The sequence below is a fragment of the Oncorhynchus keta genome, chromosome 6, assembly GCF_023373465.1.
Source record: "Oncorhynchus keta strain PuntledgeMale-10-30-2019 chromosome 6, Oket_V2, whole genome shotgun sequence".
Classification (NCBI taxonomy): domain Eukaryota; kingdom Metazoa; phylum Chordata; class Actinopteri; order Salmoniformes; family Salmonidae; genus Oncorhynchus; species Oncorhynchus keta.
The window spans coordinates 33,985,632-34,002,143 of NC_068426.1; the positions used below are offsets into that span (position 1 = coordinate 33,985,632).

General features: G+C 42.5%; 1 protein-coding gene across 1 annotated transcript in view; it reads right to left on the reverse strand.

The window, feature by feature from the left end:
- LOC118385570 (substance-P receptor-like) overlaps positions 1-15,304 on the reverse strand; it is a 17,831-nt gene extending 2,527 nt beyond the window's left edge. Inside the window, exons 1-3 of the mRNA XM_052521334.1 lie at positions 14,571-15,304; positions 14,236-14,411; positions 6,515-6,718 (exon numbers count right to left, since the gene is read on the reverse strand). Coding sequence (XP_052377294.1) covers positions 6,515-6,718; positions 14,236-14,411; positions 14,571-14,801 — 611 coding nt within the window. The 5' untranslated portion in view covers positions 14,802-15,304. The remainder of the gene's footprint in view (positions 1-6,514; positions 6,719-14,235; positions 14,412-14,570) is intronic.
- Positions 15,305-16,512: the final 1,208 nt, after the last annotated feature.

Consider the following 16,512-nt stretch of genomic DNA (forward strand, 5'->3'; position numbering starts at 1 on the left):
AGGGAGTAGCGAGACTCACTGAAAGATGCATGAAATCAATTAACTGAGAGCAGGAGAGGAGAGGGGGAGGGAAGAGGAAGAGGAAGGAGGGAAGGTCACGAGGATTTATCATCTCCTAGCCCCTAACTTTACCATCAGACTAACTACAGGGAGTCAGCTGCTTATGGAAATGACTTCAATTCCTTCAACACCTGAGACTAATGGAGATACTAAATAACACACAGACACACACACACACACACACATATACTCATGAGAGAGGGAGAGGGAGAGGGAGAATTGTGAAACTAGTGATGCCGGGATTCAATCCGATCGCGGGTTACAGGCATTGCGGCTTTTAAAGGCAATTTCCGATTGAGCCGATATAAGCAGTGTTTACTGGGATTTACTGGGATTAATGGGATGTCTGCGAACGCCGCAACTTTTCCTTTAGAAGTGGAAATGCCTAGAACCCGTAATCGGATTGAATCCCGGCCCGAGACAACTAGGGAAAAGCCAGGACCATGTGCATCCACATGCCAGTGTGTGTGTGTGTGTGTGTGTGTGTTTAGGAACTATACAATCAATAACGTCAGGTAATTAGTTGAGTCAATTCTGTAATAAATAATTTTTTAATAGCTAAAAAGACCACTTTGTGGTTCTTGGGCAATTGACAAATAAGGTTTTTTGAGTTAAAAAATGTAAAGTTAATGAATTAACATAAACTAATGATACTTGAACTGATAATGAACTGATTAACATGAACTGGTAATACTGCCATTGTCATCTAGGCAGAGGCAATGGACATGTACAGTGCCTTGCGAAAGTATTCGGCCCCCTTGAACTTTGCGACCTTTTGCCACATTTCAGGCTTCAAACAGAAAGATATAAAACTGTATTTTTTTGTGAAGAATCAACAACAAGTGGGACACAATCATGAAGTGGAACGACATTTATTGGATATTTCAAACTTTTTTAACAAATCAAAAACTGAAAAATTGGGCGTGCAAAATTATTCAGCCCCCTTAAGTTAATACTTTGTAGTGCCACCTTTTGCTGCGATTACAGCTGTAAGTCGCTTGGGGTATGTCTCTATCAGTTTTGCACATCGAGAGACTGACATTTTTTCCCATTCCTCCTTGCAAAACAGCTCGAGCTCAGTGAGGTTGGATGGAGAGCATTTGGGAACAGCAGTTTTCAGTTCTTTCCACAGATTCTCGATTGGATTCAGGTCTGGACTTTGACTTGGCCATTCTAACACCTGGATATGTTTATTTTTGAACCATTCCATTGTAGATGTTGCTTTATGTTTTGGATCATTGTCTTGTTGGAAGACACATCTCCGTCCCAGTCTCAGGTCTTTTGCAGACTCCATCAGGTTTTCTTCCAGAATGGTCCTGTATTTGGCTCCATCCATCTTCCCATCAATTTTAACCATCTTCCCTGTCCCTGCTGAAGAAAATCAGGCCCAAACCATGATGCTGCCACCACCATGTTTGACAGTGGGGATGGTGTGTTCAGGGTGATGAGCTGTGTTGCTTTTACGCCAAACATAACGTTTTGCATTGTTGCCAAAAAGTTACATTTTGGTTTCATCTGACCAGAGCACCTTCTTCCACATGTTTGGTGTGTCTCCCAGGTGGCTTGTGGCAAACTTTAAACTACACTTTTTATGGATATCTTTAAGAAATGGCTTTCTTCTTGCCACTCTTCCATAAAGGCCAGATTTGTGCAATATACGACTGATTGTTGTCCTATGGACAGAGTCTCCCACCTCAGCTGTAGATTTCTGCAGTTCATCCAGAGTGATCATGGGCCTCTTGGCTGCATCTCTGATCAGTCTTCTCCTTGTATGAGCTGAAAGTTTAGAGGGACGGCCAGGTCTTGGTAGATTTGCAGTGGTCTGATACTCCTTCCATTTCAATATTGGGATGTTTAAAGCTTGGGAAATCTTTTTGTATCCAAATCCGGCTTTAAACTTCTTCACAACAGTATCTCGGACCTGCCTGGTGTGTTCCACTTCATGATTGTGTCCCACTTGTTTTTGATTCTTCACAAAAAAATACAGTTTTATATCTTTATGTTTGAAGCCTGAAATGTGGCAAAAGGTCGCAAAGTTCAAGGGGGCCGAATACTTTCGCAAGGCACTGTACATTCACTATATATACAAAACCTTCAAATTAGTGGATTCGGGTATTTCAGCCACACCTGTTGCTGACAGGTGTATAAAACCAAGCACGCAGCCATGCAATCTCCATAGACAAACATTAGCAGTAGAATGGCCTTACTGAAGAGCTCAGTGACTTTCAACGTCCAATACTTTCAACGTCCAACAAGTCAGTTCGTCAAATTTCTTCCCTGCTAGAGCTGCCCCGGTCAACTGTAAGTGCTGTTATTGTGAAGTGGAAACATCTAGGAGCAACTACGGCTCAGCCCCGAAGGGGTAGGCCACCCCAAGGAAAAGGGTGGCTATTTGTAGAATCTCAAATGACACATAATGACACATATGCGTCTCAAATGACACATAGAATGTCAATGACACATATTTACATAGTTCCTAAGAGAACCACAAATTCCTAAGAACATTTTGAGGAATTGCGTTTACGAACTATCTTATGAACTTCTAATTTTTTTCCTTAAGAAACTTCTTAGGTTTTTTTCGGTAATAATGTTTTGTGAATCCGGCCCCAGGTGACTACCCCATGAAGCTGGTTGAGAGAATGCCAAGAGTTTGCAAAGCTGTCATCATGGCAAATGGTGGCTACTTTGAAGAATCTCAAATATATTTTGATTTGTTTAACACTTTTTTGGTTACTCCATGATTCCATATGTGTTATTTCAAAGTTTTGTTGTCTTCACTATTATTCTACAATGTAGAAAATAATACAAAAATAAAGAAAAACTTGTGACCAGTTAGTGTATATATAAACTCAAAAAAATAAGCAAAAAAATAAATGTCCTCTCACTGTCAACTGCATTTATTTACAGCCTACATGTCAGCCTATATGAACATTACAAGATTCAACAACTGAGACATAAACTAATGTTCCACAGACATGTGACTAACAGAAATGTAATAATGTGTCCCTGAACAAAGGGGGGTCAAAATCAAAAGTTAGTCAGTATCTGGTGTGGCCACCAGCTGCATTAAGTTCTGCTGTGCCTCTACTCCTCATGGACTACACCAGATTTTCCAGTTCTTGCTGTGAGATGTTACCCCACTCTTCCACCAAGGCGCCTGCAAGTTCCCGAACATTTCTGGCGGAATGGCCCGAGGCCTCACTCTCCGATCCAACAGGTCCCAGACGTGCTCAATGGGATTGATCCAGAGTACAGGCCTCGGAACCAACGCAAATTCCTTCGACGATAAAAGCGAATACGACCATCACTGTGCTGCTGACGCTGCTGACGCTTACTGACACCGGTCATATTCAAAGGGCGTTGCTTGTTTGTAAATGAACCAGATTTCTGGCACAGTTAGACGAGAGTGCGCTGAAATCGGAGTAGATAGCCCGAGTGAATTTGGAGTAGACATCCCGAGTGAATTTGGAGTAGATAGCCCGAGTGAATTTGGAGTAGATAGCCCGAGTGAATTTGGAGTAGATAGCCCGAGTGAATTTGGAGTAGATAGCCCGAGTGAATTTGGAGTAGATAGCCCGAGTGAATTTGGAGTAGATAGCCCGAGTGAATTTGGAGTAGATAGCCCGAGTGAATTTGGAGTAGATAGCCCGAGTGAATTTGGAGTAGATAGCCCAAGTGAATCTGGAGTAGATAGCCCGAGTGAATTTGGAGTAGATAGCCCGAGTGAATTTGGAGTAGATAGCCCGAGTGAATTTGGAGTAGATAGCCCGAGTGAATTTGGAGTAGATAGCCCGAGTGAATTTGGAGAAGATAGCCCGAGTGAATTTGGAGTAGATAGCCCGAGTGAATTTGGAGTAGATAGCCCGAGTGAATTTGGAGTAGATAGCCCGAGTGAATTTGGAGTAGATAGCCCGAGTGAATTTGGAGTAGATAGCCCGAGTGAATTTGGAGTAGATAGCCCGAGTGAATCTGGAGTAGATAGCCCGAGTGAATTTACGAACGCAACCATAAAGTCTCGGTGGGCTACTGACTGAAAACAGGCATAATTGAAACAAAAGTGGCTTTTAACTTTCCGTTCAAAGGTAATAGCAAATACATGTTTCTATTATATACCATTTGATATTAGTGGTTGTACCATACGTAAGCCCTGTGTTTTGGTTAATCGTGTCACATAACCTGGATTTGAACCTTTTATTTCAAGCTTTTTCATCAAACTGTCCCCTTTTCTTTTTGTATCAGACGGTCCGGCAACATCCTCAGACAATTGCTTACATTTTTGGTCTAATTCTCATTTGGAAAAGGCTTAAAATAAAAGGTTAAACGCCAAGTCATGTGACATGATTAAACAAAGCCTCTGGCTGCGGATCCGACTTCTTTTCTTCTTCCAAACGCGGAAGGTCCCAAAGCTTCTGTGCATATGGGGATCACGTTCTGCACGTGTGTTTCTTAATACCTGTACTTCACACTCACATTTTGTTGGTCTGCTTCCCCTTCACATATCTCACTGTCAATCGTGAATGATAATTCTTCAAGTTTTACCCGGTGAAACGGGCCTTGCAGCATCAACCATTTGATCTCCATCAGTTTAACACGGATCTGCATATAAGATCGTGTTGAGTTATAGGGCTTACAGTGTTGTTCTCAATGATGTACAGTGAGAGAATGTTATAGCATAGGGTGTTAACAAACTGTAGCATAGCCCACCTGTGTCTTTTGCCTCGTGGCAGTTGAGTTTTGGCCATATGAGAGAAAAATGTGGTGGTGTTTTTGTCTTCCAGTAACGCTATGCTTCTATATTCTGTTCGGTAGAATAATATCATTTTGTGATCGTGCAGACATTGATTCCACTTTGATCTGACTTTATTAAAACGAGAACCATTTGCCAGAGTAGCCTGTTCTCTACGATTATAGCAGAGTGTCCAAAGTACAGAATAAAGATATGCGCAGAAGCTTCGGGACCTTCAGCGCTATGGGAAGAAATCGTCTCCAGAGCCACATGGGGCCCTAACCATTATGACATTGATAATCATGACAGGGGACAGAGATGTGAACATTTGTGGGAGATTTCTTTCTGCTGAATTGAAGAGGGTCCACTCCAGCGTGGGCTTTGATGTCATATCATGACACATGGACAGAAATAGTGTTATGTAGTTTTAAAAAATCCCCTTCTACGGTTGGTTGCACTATATGATGTTAGTGATTTTCAAATAGAATTATTCCAAGTTGTTCAAAGAAAATAATTCCATCCTAGCCAAATATTTGGACAGTATTTCATTATGTCATCAAATATGTATGCCAAAGTTAAATATTTGCAGTTTTCTTACGAGTTACACCAAATTCACAACACTTCAAAGTCAACATCAGACGATTGCACCACACGACATTATAACCATTTGACATGTCAAAACAATAAAAAGAAATGGCTTTGTGATAAATTGATGGGCTGCCAAAAGAAGGAGAAATGTACTGTAAGAAGAATTTTTGCATATCTTGTTTTTTCCATATAAATATTATCCTTTGAAACAGAAAATAATACATCTGGTCAATGAAATGCTGCGTCATTGACTAACAATATGAAACTGGTATCATTTACAGAGAAGAACTTACAGTATATTGTCCCGGTTTGGAACATGGCTGTCTAGGGAGCCTAGGCAGTTAATGAGGAATATTCATATCTTTAATATACTTGATTTGAATTTGCTTATTTTCTGTGTGCCAGACAAAATGCACCAGATACATAACAATGGCCACACAGCATCAATAAACGACACTACAACAAAAACAACACCTGAAAAACAACAACAGCAATGCAATTCATTCAAGTCGTTGAAGTCCTACGACTTCTGCCTAACGATGGTTCTTCGTAACACAACACCCAGAGGCTGTGCATCTACTATGTGTCTTAATTAATCTGTTGACTAATCGAGGTTGGATAGACTCATGAATCTATTCCACTAGAATAGGATGTTACAGACATTTCAGAGTGATTCCATTCCAGTATGAGCCGGAAATATTTTTTGGTATCTCAGATTGTTCTGGCAATTCTCACATAGAAACTGCATTGGAAGGATGTTTGATATGATCTTTTTTTTTACCATAAAATCATGATGAAAGTGGCAATTTTAGGCCTTTCTTTGACCTGTGAGAATTGCCAGAACAATCTGTGATACAAAAAAATATATTTTGGGGCTATCATGGTGTGGGATCACCCTTACCTCAAAGACAGAAAAAGGAAGTGAGTACTAAATCAGATTTTACAGACAGAAAATGATGCAGTCTCTAATGTCTAATGCTTCCAGTAAACAAACTCCTTTGTGTGTGTGTGTGTGTGTGTGTGTGTGTGTGTGTGTGTGTGTGTGTGTGTGTGTGTGTGTGTGTGTGTGTGTGTGTGTGTGTGTGTGTGTGTGTGTGTGTGTGTGTGTGTGTGTGTGTGTGTGTGTGTGTCAGTACTCACATCTTCTTGAAGTCCATGGTTGTGTTGTTGGTGTAGTCGGGCCATTGGATGTAGCAGACAGTCCTACCAGGAAGCTGTTCTGTAGCTGAGTAGAAGTACTGGGGGAAGGCCAACAGTAGAGCTAACACCCAGATCACTCCGATCACTACACGGGTCTCTGTCGAAGACAACCTCTGCCTCAAGGGGTGGATGATAGCCATGTATCTGGAACAAACACACATACACACACACGCACATTGTGATCAGTAACACACACACACACACACACACACATACAGACCCTTCCTCCCCTTCATCCTTTCCACCTTCATCCTTCCATCCTTTCCACACCTTCTCCCTCTCCTCCCGTCCACTCCTCTTCTCCTCCCCTCCCCTCTAGGCGCTTGATTATTGCCCTTTCCCAATTCATTCTCATTTTCTCCCTGCCTTTCACTATCCCTACCTCCCTCTCTATCCTCCTCTCCCTCCTTCCCTCTGCCTGTTGAGGTCAAATCGATCATCCGCAGACACACCTCTTGTAAACACCCAGCAAAACAAAGTTGGTTCTGTTAAAGTTCCCAGAGCTTTTGCAAGGTTGCGGCGAATCAAATCAAAGTGTTTTGGTCGCGTGCACAGACTTACAGATGTTATCACGGGTGCAGCAAAATGCTTGTGTTTCTAGCTCCAACAGTGCAGTCATACCTAGCAAAAATGTAATAAAACAATATACACAGAAAACTGAAAAATAAAATAAATTCATATCAGAACGTGCAGTGTCAGAGACAGGAATATAAACATACATGCACTACCGGTCAAAAGTTTTAGAACACAGACTCATTCAAGGGTTTTTCTTTATTTTGACTATTTTCTACATTGTTGAATAATAGTGAAGACATCAAAACTATCAAATAACACATATGGAATCATGTAGTAACTAAAAAAGTGTTATGCACAATGCTTTGCACAATCTTGGCATTCTCTCAACCAGCATCACCTGGAATGCTTTTCCAACAGTCTTGAAGGAGTTCCCACATATGCTGAGCACTTGTTGGCTGCTTTTCCTTCACTCTGCGGTCAGACTCATCCCAAACCATCTCAATTTGGTTGAGGCTGGGGGATTGTGGAGCCCAGGTCATCTGATGAAAGCACTCAATCACTCTCCTTCTTGGTAAAATAGCCCTTTCAAAGCCTGGTGGTATTTTGGGTAATTGTCCTGTTGAAAAACAAATTATATGCCAAACCAGATGGGATGGCATATTGCTGCAGAATGCTGTGGTAGCCATGCTGGTTAAGTGTGCCTTGAATTCTAAATAAATCACAGATATTGTCACCAACAAAGCACCCCCACACCATAACACCTCCTCCTCCATGCTTTACGGTGGGAAATGCACATGCGGGGATCATCCATTCACCCACGCCAGTACCCGCAAAACACCAGTCTCAATGTCAATGGTGAAGAGGCGACTCCAGGATGCTGGCCTTCTTGGCAGAGTTTCTCTGTCCAGTGTCTGTGTTCTTTTCTAAATGACCCCAAACGTTTGAACGGTAGGGTATATACACATATAATGTTGTGTATAGACAGCATGGACAGTATTTGAATAAAGAAGGTGTGTACAGCAGTAGTTATATAGGATGAGCCTTGACTAGAATACAGTATATACATGTACATATAAAGTGGGTAAAACAATATGTAAACATTATTAAAGTGACCAGTGTTCAATGACACTATGTACATAGGGCAGCTGTCTCTAAGGTGCAGGGTCGAGTACCGGGTGAGAGTAACAGTGACTAAGGCGAGTGGTGACTGTTTAACCAGTCTGATGGCCTCTCAGTCTCTCGGTTCCAGCTTTGATGTACCTATGCTGCCTCCGCCTTCTAGATGGTAGTGGGGTGAACAGGCCGTGGCTCGGTTGGCTGAGTTTCTTGGTGATCTTCTTGGCCTTCCTGTGACACCGGGTGCTGTAGATGTCCTGTAGGGCAGGCAGTGTGCACCCCGGTGATGCTTTGGGCTGACAGCACCACCCTCTGTGAACCACAGCCCAACTGTGGTTCTCATAACACAAGAACTGTCCAGGTGCGCTGATGATTACACAATGTTGGTATAAAATACTCGCCTGATGTTGTAGGAAAGTTCCCAGAACACATTTCGTCTGTTCTTTCAAGGTTCCCAGAATGTTTTATTAGGTTTGTACGGACAGTCTGGTGGGAACATGGTGGGGATATCACTAAACATATGTTCCCAAAACACTAAAACTGTACAGTTGTGGGGATGATTATACAATGGTTTTTTTAGCGTGCAAAAAAACACTCACGTGATGTCAAAAGAATGTTCCCAGAACACTCTTTTTTTTATGTTCTTCAAAAAGTTCCGAAAAAATGTATTTCGGTTGTGGGAACATTGTGGGGATATGACAAGAGATAGTGTTTGTGATAATGTTCAGATTGTTCTGACATTGTGGTGACAGACTAATGAGAGGGGGATCTGTGTTCTGACAGTGAACCCAGAACAAGGGATGGAGAGAAGGAGGGATGGAGAAGAGTGGAGCAGGGATGATCTGAAGGAAAAGGCTGCTCGCTCACACTTACGCTGTGGCGACATACTGATGACAGTATGCGAGAGAGAAACAGGGTTGGAGAATGGATCTCGAGGGAAAGGTTGCTCATACACACACATTTCAAACACATACAGTATGTACACACACACAACACCCACTTGAGTTGTGACTAGACAAGACCTTTAAACAAGTCAACATTCACAAAGCCGCGGATTACCAGGACGTGTGCTCAAAGCATGCACGGATCAAGTGTCTTCACTGACATTTTCAACCTCTCCCTGACCGAGTCTGTAATACCTACATGTTTCAAGCAGACCACCATAGTCCCCGTGCCCAAGGAAGCGAAGGTAACCTGCCTTAATGATTACCAACCAGTAGCAGTCACATCTGTAGCAATGAAGTGCTTTGAAAGGCTGATCATGGCTCACATCAACAGCATCCTCCTAGATACCCTATCCCCAACAGATCCACAGATGACGCAATCTCAATCGCACTCTACACTGCCCTTTCCCAACTGGACAAAAGGAACACCTATGTGAGAATGCTGTTCATTGACTACAGCTCAGCGTTCAACACCATAGTGCCCTCAAAGCTCATCACTAAGCTAAGGACCCTGGGACTAAACACCTCCCTCTGCAACTGGATCCTGGACTTCCTGACAGGCCGCTCCATCTGATCCTTAACACTGGGGCCCCTCAGGGGTGTGTACTTAGTCCCCTCCTGTACTCTCTGTTCACCCATGACTGCGTGGCCAAACACGACTCCAACAGCATCATTACGTTTGCTAATGACACAACAGTGGTAGGCCTGATCACCGACAAGACAGCCTATAGGGAGGAGGTTAGAGAACTGGCAGTGTGGTGCCAGGACAACAACCTCTCCCTCAGTGTGAGCAAGACAAAGGAGCTGATCGTGGACTACAGGAACACGCGGGCCGAACAGGCCCCCATTAACATTGATGGGGCTGTAGTGGAGCGGGTAGAGAGTTTCAAGTTCCTTGGTGTCCAAATCACCAACAAACTATCATGGTCAAAACAAACCAAGACAGTCGTGAAGAGGGCACGACAAAACCTTTTCCCCTTCTGGAGACTGAAAAGATTTGGCATGGATCCCCAGATCCTCAAAAAGTTCTACAGCTGCACCATCGAGAGCATCCTGACCGGTTGCATCACCGCCTGGTATGGCAACTGCTCGGCATCTGACCTTAAGGCGCTACAGAAGGTAGTGGCATCACTGGGGCCAAGCTTCCTTCCATCCTGGACCTATATAATAGGCGGTGTCAGAGGAAGACAGACTGTTTTCTCTGCTACCGCAAGGTAAGTGGTTCCGGAGCGCCAAGTCTAGGACCAAAAGGCTCCTTAACAGCTTCTACCCCCAAGCCATAAGACTGCTGAACAATTAATCAAATGGCCACCAGACTATTTACATTGACACCCCTTGCTGCTACTCGCTGTTTATTATCGATGCATAGTCACTTCACCCCTACCTACAAGTACAAATGACCTCAACTAACCTGTACCCCAAAACACTGGCTCGGTACCGGTACCCCCTGTATATAGCCTAAGTTATGGTTGTGTTATTGTGTTACTTTTTTTAAATGTTTATTTCGTTTATTTGGTAAATATTTGTTTAACTCTTCTTGAACTGCACTGTTGGTTAAGGACTTGTAAGTTTCACTTGTTGTATTCGGCACATGTGACAAATAAGTTTGATTTGATTTGACAAGTCAAAGGCTAATCCTGTGGTTTTATATCTCCCTCTCTAACTTTAAGAATCAGCTGTCAGAGCAGCTTACCGATCACTGTACCTGTACACAGCCAATCTGTAAATGTCACACCCAACTACCTCATCTCCATATTGTTATTTATCCTCTTGCTCTTTTGCACCTCAGTATCTCAACTTGCACATCATTATCTGCACATCTATCACTCCAGTGTTAATGCTAAATTGTAATTATTTCACCACTATGGCCTATTTATTGTCTTACCTCCCTAACCTTACTACATTTGCACACACTGTACATAGATTTTTCTATTGTGTTTTTGGCTGTACATTTGTTGATGTGTAACTTTGTGTTGTTTTTGTCGCACTGCTTTGCTTTACCTTGGCCAGGTCGCAGTTGTAAATGAGAACTTGTTCTCGACTGGCCTGCCTGGTTAATTAAAGGTTAAATATATATATATATTTGTTGTAATGAAGCCAATGCTGAAGAGTATAGAGGGGATTTATGACTCATTTTGCCTTCAGAAAGTATTCACATCCACATTTTGCTGTGTTACAGCCTGCATTTAAAATGGATTCAATGTAGATGTTTTTGTGACTGGCCTAAACACAATCCTCCATAATGTCAAAGTCAAATGATATTTTTCAAAATGTGTACAAATTAATACAAAATAGTATTCAACCCCTTTGTTACCCCTTTGTTACGGCAAGCCTAAATAAGTTCAGGGGTAAAAATGATCTGTAAGGTCCGTCAGTCGAGCAGCGAATTTCAACACAGATTCAACCGCAAGGACCAGAGAAGTTTTCCAATGTCGCAAAGAAGGGCAACGACTGGTAGATGGGCACAACAACAAAAAAGCGGACATCCCTTTAAGCATGGTGAAGTTATTAATTCAACTTTGGATGCTATATCAATAGCAGGGTTTGGAATGAAAACGATTTCCCAATCGTTTCATTCTGAACAGAACCCACTATTATTTTTGATCCGTTCCACTGTGCCGACCAGCAAAGGTTCTGAACCGGTTCGAACCCCAAAAAAGTACCGGTTGATATCATTCCTTTCTGTTCCTTTTTTAGCCTGTGAAATCAACAGGTTTTTCCATTTAGCTCATTAATTTACATCACCAATCGGTGCGGATAGAGCAGACAAGCTAGTTGTTCAGAGAAGGAGAGAGGGTTGAGGAGCAGGCTTGAAGCGGTAGGCATCTTGTTATGATATGCATTATCTGAATTGGGTCCAAATAATTATACCTACGATGAAGGAACTTATACCTTCTATGAAGGAACTTTGAATGTCCTTTGAGCTTGCAAGCTCACAAGCTTTCTAGCTAATTACCTTTTTATAGTTAATAAATCCAATGTGAAACGTGATAACTAGGCCTATAGTGTCCTTAGGTAGCATGTAAAAAAGTTAATCTATTCTTCTCTAGCTAATTAAAAATCTCTCTCTTATCTTTTCATGCTTCAAACATCAGTACAGTCGCTTACGATAACGTCAGTACAGCAGCCTTTCAAAAGGGGTGGGACAAGTAGCCTAAGGCACACACACTGACAAATATTTTCAGCTGGCTGGCAGATGCTGTAATGCATTTCTGAGGGACATAGTGAGGGCTTTGCATGTTCACTTTGTTACGTTTTTTGTGGGACTAGTATATAGCTAGTATATAATGTTATTAACCATTTTCCGTGCTTTTAAAATAACGGTTCTGTTCCAGAACAGTGTGGACCACTTTCGTTCCTGGTTCCGTTTCTGTTCCTTGAACCGGTTCCAACCCCTGATCAATACCCAGTCACTACAAAGATACAGGCATTAACTCAGTTGCCTGAGAGGAAGGAAACGGCTCAAGGATTTCACCATGAGGCCAATGGTGACTTTAAAACAGTTACAGAGTTTAATGGCTGTAATAGGAGAAAACTGAGGATGGATCAACAACATTGTAGTTTCTCCACAATAATAACCTAAATGACAGAGGGAAAATAAGGAAGCCTGTACAAAAAATATTCCAAAACATGCATCCTGTCTGCAACAAGGCACTAAACTTGCAGGCCTGGGAAGCTCCAATCCTCGGGGGCCTGATTGGTGTCACACTTTTGCCTCAGCCCCAGCTGACACACCTGACTCCAATAATCAAATAATCATGATCTTCAGTTACAAATGCAATTAGTTTAAATCAGGTGTGTTTCCTAGGGATGGGAGAAAAGTGTGATTGTCCAGACCTGTAAGTAATACTGCAATGTGGCAAAAAAATGAACATGTGTCCTGAATACAAAGTGTTATGTTTGGGGTAGATTCAGTAAAATATATTACTGAGACTAGGAGATACCTAGTCAGTTGCACAACTGAATGCATTCAACCAAAATGTGTCTTCCGCATTTAACCCAACCCCTCTGAATCAGACAGGTGCAGGGGGCTGCCTTAATCAACATCATCAATACACAGTTCTCGTTGGGGGTTAACTGCTTTGCTCAAGAGCAGAACGGAAGATTTTTTCCACCTTGCCAGCTCTGGGATTCAAACCAGCAACCTTTCAGTTAATGGCCCAATGTGCTTAACCACTAGGCTACACACTGAGAATCACTTTCCATATTTTCAAGCATAGTGATGGCTGCATCATGTTATGGGTATGCTTGTAATCGTTAAGCACTGGAGAGATTTTCAGGATAAAAAATTTACGGAATGGAGCTAAGCACAGGCAAAATCCTTGAGGAAAACCTGGTTCAGTCTGCTTTCCACCAGACACTGGGAGATGAATTCACCTTTCAGCAGGACAATAACCTAAAACACAAGGTAAAATTTACACTGGAGTTGCTTACCAGTGAAAGTTCTTGAGTGGCTGAGTTACAGTGTTTACTTAAATCTACTTGAAAATCTATGGCAAGAGCTGGAAATGGGGGTCTAACAAATATCCACAATCAATTTTACAGTGCTTGACAATTTTGGGGGGGAATAATAAGCCAATTCTGCACAATCCAGGTATGGAAAGCTCTTGGAGATTTATCCAGAAAGACTCACAGCTGTAATCGCTGCCAAAGTTGCTTCTACAAAGTAATGACTCAGGGGTGTGAATACTTATGTAAATGAGATATTTCTGTATTTCATTGTCTATAAACTTGCTAAAATTCTAAAAACATGTTTTGACTTTGTAGTGTGTGTAGGTGGGTGAGAAAAACGGTTGAGGCTGTAACACAACAAAATGTGTAATAAGTGAAGGGGTCTGAATCCTTTGTGAAGGCACCGTACATGTTGTGTACGCTTTACTGTAGCTGGCTGTGGCGTGGTCATACACGCACACACACACACACACGCACACACACACACGCACGCACGCACGCGCACGCACACACACAAAAGCATGCACACGCATGCACACACACAGTATATAGGGTTTCTCACCTGTTCCGAGCTATAGCGGTCGTGCGGTCATGGAGTACAATCCAGTGACAACAAACACAAACCCTGCTCACCTGTCCAGTGCTATGGCGGTCATGGAGTATATGCTGGCGAAGACAGCTGCGATGGGGAAGAAGTTATGGAAGCGACAGTAGCCCAGACCAAAGTACCACTCGTTATGGACACTGTAGGCAAAGTTTATCACTGTGTTGAAGGCAGACATGGACGCCTCTGCAAAGGCTAAGTTCACCTGAGAGGAGAAGAGAGGGATCAGACAGACAGATAGAGGGAGAGAGGGAAACAGACAGACAAACAACACACACATTCATTTAAAATACAAATATATATAATTTAAATCAATTAAATAAAAGCCATCTCCTTCTTTAGATTTTAAGATGAGTTTGTTTACCAGGAAGTAGTTGGTCACGGTCCTCATGCGTTTGTGCGCGAGGATGATCCAGATGACCACCAGGTTACCGATCATGGAGACGCACACCATGCTGCAGTAGGCGATTGCCCAAAGAGCGATCTGCCACACCGGCTGCACGAACTGGTTATAGTCTTCTGTGTCGTTCAAACCGGAGCCGTTAGTGGCGTTAACGGAAGGGTAGTAATCCGTCATGTTCAACAGCAAGTCCATTTTCGGATCTCAGAGCTTTGATGTTGAAAGAGTAAGAATCCAGGTATTATATGCTAAAATAATAAATATTATATTTAATAATACGTTTAGATATTTCCAGTTGCCTAATTTAGTGTGATAAAAAATATATATTTTTGATTGTTGTTTCACAACAACAAAAATATTCTTTACGGCTCTGATGTAAAATGTTTAAAAAATTGCCGAGGGTTATAACACCCAAAATATTTTGACCGAAAAAAAAGACAAAAGAAAGTGATTGGAATGTTGATCGTAGCAGTCATGCAGTTACTTTCTTCTATTGCCTGGGTCACTGGTCAAGTGTACGCACTTCTTTCTCTCTCCCAAATCCACACGAAATTCTCGGAATCAGAGTTACCGGTGAAATGGTCTTGGTTCTCTGTTATTCGTGTTAAGTTTTTGACGTCAACGGTAGGCCTAAACCTTGTGTCAGTGTTTTCTCTCTGCGCGCGGGCTGGGATGGACTTAGACTATGTGCTCTCGTGAGTCCATCACAATGCCAAGCATTTGAAGGCGCATGCCATGCCCATGCAGCACACACACACACACACACTTGAGCCACATAGCACGTGCGTAAAAGCCCCCAAACACACACACATTCGGCAAAGACTTATGTTTAAGGTGAAGTGCATGTATTATAATAGTTTAAGTACTGTATTTATGTATGTATTCATGTGTTGATTGAAATCTCTCTCCCTCTGGAAGTAATGTTTTCTGCATCTATATAAAATATGGTCCTCTGAGTGGGTCTGCCATCATGTCAGGCTCATAGACCTTCTATATTTTTGCATTTAAATGACCCTCCCTTCCTGACACACCGATCCAGGCTACATCTCAACCTTCAGGATTCCCCAATAGGCGACCCACGACCCCCCAAGTTTTCTGAGCAACAACAATGAATGTATATCTTTTTTAGAATTGTCATTGTTGGAAATGAAATACTGTCAAATCTGAAGGAAATCATCTAAAAGTGATTTTAATTTAGGAAATCTGTTGTGATCAATGTTTGAAATTATTTTGTTTTTGTCAGATACTATATCTGTTTGGGAATTTTGCAGTCAATTTGCAGTGTACTAATTATTTATAACTATATTCCAGCCCCCCGACCATCTGTTCATTGAAAAAGCGTCCCACAGCTTAATGTAATTGGGGTCCCCTGCTTTAAAATAACATAAACCCTTCTCCGCTCCTCATGATTGTTGCCCGGGCCTGCTGTCAGAAGTCAGAAGACTATTTCAGGCCTCCTGGGTTCGCGCCCAGGCTCTGTCGTAACCGGCCGCGACCGGGAGGTCCGTGGGGCGACGCACAATTGGCCTAGCGTCTTCCGGGTAGGGATATCCTTGTCTCATCGCGCACCAGCGACTCCTGTGGCGGGCCGTGCGCAGTGCGCGCTAACCAAGGTTGCCAAGTGCACGGTGTTTCCTCCGACACATTGGTGCGGCTGGCTTCCCGGTTGGATGCGCCGTGTTTTGAAACAGTGCGGCTTGGTTGGGTATCGGAGTATGCATGACTTTCAACCTTCGTCTCTCCCGAGCCCGTACGGGAGTTGTAGCGATGAGACAAGATAGTAGCTACTAAAAACAATTGGATACCACGAAATTGGGGAGAAAAAGGGGTAAAATTCAACAACAAAAAACTTTAAAAAATAAGACTATTTCAAGTGTTTCTCTTCATTTCTTCTCTCCCTTCCTCC